This window comes from Poecilia formosa, unplaced genomic scaffold, assembly GCF_000485575.1.
Source record: "Poecilia formosa unplaced genomic scaffold, Poecilia_formosa-5.1.2 Scaffold2, whole genome shotgun sequence".
NCBI classification, from domain to species: Eukaryota; Metazoa; Chordata; class Actinopteri; order Cyprinodontiformes; family Poeciliidae; genus Poecilia; species Poecilia formosa.
The window spans coordinates 3,128,445-3,135,866 of record NW_006799941.1 but is presented as its reverse complement, the minus strand read 5'-3'; the positions used below and the strand labels follow the sequence as shown (position 1 = coordinate 3,135,866).

Genomic DNA, 7,422 nt, shown 5'->3' with positions numbered 1-7,422 from the left:
CTCCAGCAAAACTCCTGATCCCTGTGGAACGGCGTTTGATCTGGGCCCGCGCTCCCTTGCGTTGGATCAACCTGCTCAAGTTCAGAGATGTAAGAGCCCCATATCAGAGAGCAAAAGAGGTAATCTGCCCTTTGATCTGCTATGTAAAATGTGCTCAAAGTGCGTGGAGCAGTCAGTATTAGGGAGGATTGTGAAGATTTTTAGAATTTAATATATATATATATTAGACGCACACAATATTTAAATCATCCGTATATGTGGTAGAGGGAAGGAGAGGGAGGGTAAAAAAAAAAAAAAAGATCATTGTATTTGCATGTATTTGCGGGAAACAGTTTCTTCCCCATTCTACTACACCCGCTTCGTGCTCAAGTGCCCTGGACTGAAATGTGCAAAAACCACGTAGCTCGCAAGTGACTCGAGCTGCGGGATTTGTTCGAGTGGTCCCGCAGCTGGAAATGGCAATAATACACACGGCAAAGAGCTGGCTCAAAGGATCACATCAATATTTGTACAGCATGACTAGGAATAATCAAGGTGGGGAGTGCCATCCTCTCTAGTGTCTCTCGGATGTGAAATTGCATCCCGGAGTGGATCCTTGGATGCATCCTGTCAGGATGAATTTGGCACGAATCTCCCCTGGAAAATGGTTAATATGATAATGTGCGCAAACTGCGTCCGAATGGAGATAAAAGCAGCAAATGTGGCATAATCTAATCAAATTAAAATCTCATCTGTATTGTAGGATACCTTAAATTGAATAAAGTCTCGTTGAACGTGAATGTTTTTGAGTGTTATTGTATTTTTTTTGGTTGTGTGTGTGTGTTTTTTATTGCGACGCAGTGTCCACCCCTCTGGGCCAGGGCAGAGTGAACCAGCTTGGTGGGGTCTTCATCAACGGGAGGCCGCTGCCGAACCACATCCGACACAAGATAGTGGAGATGGCCCACCACGGCATCCGGCCCTGCGTGATCTCGCGACAACTGCGAGTTTCTCACGGCTGCGTCTCCAAGATTCTGTGCCGGTACCAGGAGACTGGCTCGATCCGTCCGGGGGCCATAGGGGGCAGCAAGCCCAGGGTGAGTGGTGGTCTGTGGTCATGGGAGCAGATGACAGGCATGCAACACCTGATTACACATGGGCGTATAACATATAATAATAATAATAATAATAATAATAATAATAATAATAATAATAATAATAATAATAATAATAATGAGGTCCAATTCAGTATCTCTTGAAATTGAATTACAATCCACTTGTAACATTCTATTTAAAATCGTGATCCAATAAAAACTCAAATGTGATGTGAACATTTCTCTCACAATTTAAATTATTTTTTGCATAAAAAACATAAACAAACATATTCAAATAAAAATGGTAAAAATAAAAATATGTATCTTTCTGGAATTATTATTATATATAAGCATGTTTAATAATATTTATTTGCAATTACAAATGAAAAAACACATAAAAAATTACAAAAACAATCTAAAATTCATATGATTTTCAAACTTCTAACTACTCAATAAACCCTTAAAGGATGGAAACAATTTTTTTTTATGATTTAAGCGCAAACGTCAGAAATACTGGAGCTGCACATTTCTGTATCTTAAATGTGAACATAACTTCTTTTACTAAGAAATCCAATGACAACATTTTATTGCTGTATTTTTGTTAATATTATCTATTTAAGTAGTTTATCTAGAAATATGTGAATTTCTTTTAAAATTTAGGTTTAATTTTCAATCTGTTTGTTTATGATTTGTGTCCAAATCGATCCAAATCTCATGTTTTATTAATTAATAAAAGAAAACTAAATCTGTCCATTTAAAATTAGAACCACTTCAAATGTATTTAAGCTCAGTGCAGTGAAATGCATGGTACTAATGATGGATTTTATCTAAATATTATTTGCATGTTAAATTGTTTGATTATAGAAATGTTTGTTTTTCTTTTGCATTCATTCAAAGTAATTCTAAATGACATTTTCCTAACTAAACATTATATGTTTATTGGATGAGATTAGTGTTTCCTTTCAACTAAAATTCCTCCTCTTTGTTTGTTCGCTTGCCATCAACCTTTCAAACCTAAAGCAGGTGGCAACTCCCGACGTGGAGAAGCGGATCGAAGAGTACAAGAGGGAAAACCCGGGTATGTTCAGCTGGGAGATCCGGGATAAGCTGCTGAAGGACGGGGTGTGCGACAGAAGCACAGTTCCTTCAGGTGAGGCTTCATCTGGTAAGCTGCACTTTTTTTTCCCCTTACTACCAGCGAACACCGCAGCATCACCTCTCAATGAACGTCACTATGAATTCAACATGTTACTGATAATAAAGCGCCAGCAAACCCAGAGAGATAACTATATTATACATGTACATGTCCTGTTGAAATGTGGCTTCAGTGCTCCGTCAGTTCATAACATTTGCTCCCTTGTGATGAATATTTTTCTCCAAGCGCTGCTGCTTCATGTGAAAACTTTTCCTGTGCCATTTTTGTACCATTCTGGGAGAAAGAGAGAGCAGAAGGAGAGAGAGAGAGAGAGAGAGAGAGAGAGAGAAAATGTTTGATAGGATTATTATGGTTCTGTTATGGCTTTTAGGCCTAATCACCCATTTACCTTTTTGTTGCCATTAGTGAGTTCCATCAGCCGCGTTTTGAGGGCCCGATTTGGCAAAAAAGATGACGAGGATGACTGTGATAAGAAGGATGAAGATGGAGAAAAGAAAACAAAGCATAGCATCGATGGCATCCTCGGTGATAAATGTAAGTTAACAACAAACAAAAAGTGTATGTCTTATTATTATTATTATTATTATTATTATTATTATTATTATTATTATTATTATTATTATTATTATTATTATTATTATTATTATTATTATTATTATTATTATTATTATTATTATAGTAAATTTGCAGCCTTGCAAACTGGAAGCAAATGTTTTTAAATTGACTTCCTACTTGAACGTCCTCTGGGGAAATCGTCCCACATCCGAGCTGCGGCTCTAAGCGCAGACAATTTATTCCCGCTTTAAACTCCGAGCCAGCACTTGTTCACTGCCTTCAATTATTTATGAGAGCCTTGGCAGAAGGTATTTAGCTGCTGAGAATTAATTTGCGTGGCGCATTCTTGCTCATTTCACTCACTCATTCAGGGGGACATCTAAAACGACAGCTGACAGTTGACCCACTTCAAGCTCCCTGACGTCTCACCGCTTGTCAGTTAGAGCGGAAATGGATGCGCATGTTATTGTTTTCTGCTGTTAGTAATGTGTGAGACAGCGGTGCAGGTATTTTGTTTCTGAATAGCCCTGAAAGATAATCATTTCCCCTGTGGTCGCCGTTTTTGAAGCATGTTGTAATGCATTTGAATTCTTGAAATGAAGCAAGGCCTAATGAGGGATTCAGTTTTATCCTATAAAGATTGGAATTTAAAATATAAAAATGCGAGGGAATGAGCGCTTTTAAACGCCCTGCTGAGAACAATGTACACTGTAAAAATGAATTTTAAAGGGAGTTAAATTTTAGCAAATAAAAATCTCTTTAAGCACATTATTTGTAAAGATAATGTTCACTAATACCTGCATTCTGTCGTCATTATATTAGATAGGAATTTAAGAAAAGATGTTTTGCTCTGCCAAAACCTATTCTAACTTGTGTACATGTCATGTAGAGGAGCGTGATAGGTCTATATTTTAAAATGAGCTATGTTATGAATATACATGTCAGTTTAATAAAAGTTAACAGTGTCATTAGGCTTGTTGCAAGAATGTAAGAATGTAGTTTATTTATGCTTCTCTACTTTAGCTATAGCGCTAATGCTAGAACTTGCTAACACATTTACGTTCTTAAGCCTGAGGCAGTCACAGCTACTGAGCTACACATTTTAGCTAACAAAAATACAATTTTCAAGATACCCAAGACAAAAAGTTGCTTTTTTTTTTCCTGTAAAAAACCCAAAGAACATTATGATTGCACAAGGCAAGTTGCACAAAGTGGCTACAGGTACAGATGTGTGTACAACTAATCACTTTTAAACATTGCCTAAAGAGAATCTCCTATAGATTTCCAAACCGTCCCCAATGAATTATTAAAACTCTGCTGCAAAGAGTGTTAGCATAGCAAAATCACTTTTTTAGTGCTGAGATATAGGCTATCTTCAAATCAATGAGACTTGACTTATGTTAGCTACATGAATACCTCTCAGCACAGGTGTAAAACATTTAGCTATGTTCAATCAAATGTTAGCTTACTGGAAAGACATCTGCCACACTGGGGTAAGTTTGAAAATGTAATGTTGTACCACAGTTATAACTGTGTCTCTTAGATCTTAAACGCTATATAATAAACTATTCATTAAGTTTTTTTTTCTTTTCTCAGTGGTAAATGCGAAAAGCAAACAGTAGAGTGAGTAGAATGTGAAAGACCAAATAAAGAAATAACTGATATGAACAAAAACAAATGATTAAAAGTACATAGAAAAGACAAAAACATTATTTTAAAAAATTAAAGTGAATTATAGATTCAAGAGTTTTGATTTAAAATTTAAACTATGAAAATGTGATCACGAATTGTTACCATCAATGGATGCCTATAGCTAATACCCATCTGTCTATTGTTAATAGATTATATAAAAAAGAGCCTGCAATAATGATGGATTTGTGTTGAACAGATTCAGAATCAATCTTTTAGCAAGTTTTACGATTTGAGTTTTAGCGTCTTAAAATGTATCTAATCTTTGGGAAAAGTTATAACAGTCAAATGCTGCCACTTTCCATAAGATTGCTGTCTTTGTAACAAACCTTTCAAAAAAATTACTTTAGAAAATTTTTAGTATTACTTCCTGAACTATGACCCATTCTAGCCCACTATTTCAGCAACATATTTTATCTTAATTACGATAAGATAAACGAGTTAAGTAGTGTAAATATTTTAATTGACTAAGTACACTTTAATTGCTAGAATTACAAAATAAATTGAATTATTAATGTGATTCCACCAGTTTAACTGCTTCTGTTCCAACAGTTATTTTTATCAGTGCGAAATGATAAAACGAGAGAATAGAGATAGTTTTTTTTTTGTTCACAATAGCTATTTTTATTTTAAAAAAGGAAGACTGCCAAACTTTTTTTTTTTTCAAACTTGAAGATGAACTTCATGAGCAAAACCTCCCCTCTATTGAAGCTTTTCTAAAGCGAGGAGTCCGGGGCACAAAAGCAAATCCTGGAAAGCACGGCGGCGTAAAGCGGAGTGTATGGGCCTGCGCCCATTCACATTCAAAGAGCTGCTAAAAGAGAGAGAAAAGTTTGGACAAAGGGCAAGGAGCGGCATAAAAGGAGATGAATTATTCAGTACGCCCCGCTGCTAGATAGTTTTGTAATTTAGTATATAATGGCCCCGTTGGAGAAGAATCGGTATGTGGCGTGAAAACGGTCTCTTTTTTCGGTCACAGCGCAGATTAATGTTAGGAGAAAAATGTCACTATTTTTTTGCAAATATCTCCGGTGTCTTGTAAACCCTGCTGGCTGCAAATGACCGGCGTGCAGTGCTGGAGTCTGGTCATTTACGCATATTGCGCCTGATTGATAGTTTGCGCTTCAACTGCGTCTTCGGAGCTCTGCTGTTGACTTTCGTGTTTTTTGTTGCAAAATTTCCACATGATGTCACTTTCGTTCTTTTAAGCACTGCTTGTTGTTTCAAATTGGGATCGAATTACGCTGCTATAAAAAGAGACACTCACCCAGTGCGTAAAACAGTTTAGACAAGCAGCATCCGGATGGCGTTTAATAATGTTAATACTTATTAGAGTAAAAGCGCTGGAAACGATGCTCTCTTGAATAGGTGGCTGTGTTCGTGCCGGGTGTAATAGCTCGAAGGCATGGTAAGAAATGTATTTATCCCCAATCAGCCCCTCACTCTGCGAATTTGAAGCACAGCCCTTATGTGGAGAGGGGTTTTTAAAGCAGATTAAATAGAGCCTTTTATTTCTTTTCACTTTCATCTCAGAGCGGAGCTCACTGTGGCTCGCCCTGGGCACAAAATTCATAGATTTTTTTTCTGGCTTACTTATCCAGATTTTAAGACTTTATTTATTTATCTATCAGTTTGTTTATTAGGTCTTCGTATTAGTTTTTTTCTTTTTTTAGATGTTACATCGCGGATTTATCTTGGTACTAATCTAGCTCTAATAAAAAGTGTATTTAAAATCATAAACAAATTAATGCACGTTTGATTTTCCTGCAAACACGGGTTCTTGCAAAACAAGCCGAGCTGAGATCGTGTATAGGGGAAGCCGTGTGGGAATATTCTGGTGCATGCACTATTAACGAAAAATGACGCAAATGCTGCGCTACACCACGCGCAAACGCTTGCACGGTTTTGTTTTGCGTCACGGGAACATGTATCAGATGTCAGGAGTCGATTGGCCACACGTGACGCATCCTGTCCGACCGTCAGACGAGGTGGAGACAGGCGATGGACACTTCAACAAATCGCAGGATTACCTGCAGGTCGGTCTAATTAAACAGATGCCAGGTGGGATTATTTCTGCACACTGAGGAAAACTGACAGAGCTGCGCAAAGGCGTGAGGAAGGGAGATAGGCCTTGTTTGTTTAGATTTGCAAAATGGAGTCAGTCGGTGAAATGTCTATTTTATTGCAAAAAAGACGTATTATTTTCCAACTTTTTTTTTCTTCCAGAAATAGAACAAAAATATTTATTTATATTTTGCGCTTATTTTACCTCGAATTGCAAAATCTCAAACCCAAATGTTTTACCTGCTAAACGAAGTAACACAATAGACAGAATTTAGTTTAAATTGGATAAAACTGAAATAAATGCCCCCGCACCCCCACTTCCACGCACATATTCGTTTTTGCCCGGGCGCGCGCTCCAGCGCCACGCACACCCCAGTCTCTCTAAGTGTATGGTAATATAATGTAGCCATATTTCGGGTCTAAAGCCGCGCTGAATGAGAAGGACAGGGGGAATGAAGCGAGAGACCACTTCAAACAAATCCATCTGGAACAGTGTGTGAGAGAGATTCAGTGAAAGTATGGGGAAGTTATTTAGCTATTAATAACGTTCTTTCCTCAGGCATTCAGAGTGACTCCATCTGCACTTTCTCGCAGCTATTTGGCTGGGTGGAAATTGAGGGAGACCCAAATGTTGGGCAGAGATAACATACCCATCATAGCCCAGACCCTGCGCTGTGCTTCACTGCATTAAACTCGGATTAACCTCCCCTGTCCCCGCAGCCACTCAAGCCACATTTCACTGGAATTTACATCGGTAGGCCTGCATTTCCTATAGAGGGGGCATAGAGCTAAAAAGACTCGATACGATAGATATTATTATTATTATTATTATTATTATTATTATTATTATTATTATTATTATTATTATTATTATTATTATTATTA

The 7,422-nt window shown here is 37.4% G+C and overlaps 1 protein-coding gene across 2 annotated transcripts in view; it reads left to right on the top strand.

Annotated features, from left to right (window-relative positions):
* LOC103136430 (paired box protein Pax-7) overlaps positions 1-7,422 on the top strand; it is a 57,519-nt gene that overhangs the window by 963 nt on the left and 49,134 nt on the right. Inside the window, exons 2-4 of one of the 2 annotated variants that reach the window (XM_007549690.2) lie at positions 841-1,076; positions 2,094-2,223; positions 2,635-2,763. In XM_007549690.2, the coding sequence (XP_007549752.1) occupies positions 841-1,076; positions 2,094-2,223; positions 2,635-2,763 (495 nt within the window). Of the gene's footprint in view, positions 1-840; positions 1,077-2,093; positions 2,239-2,634; positions 2,764-7,422 lie in introns of both variants that reach the window. The other variant, XM_007549681.2, reaches the window with a different exon arrangement.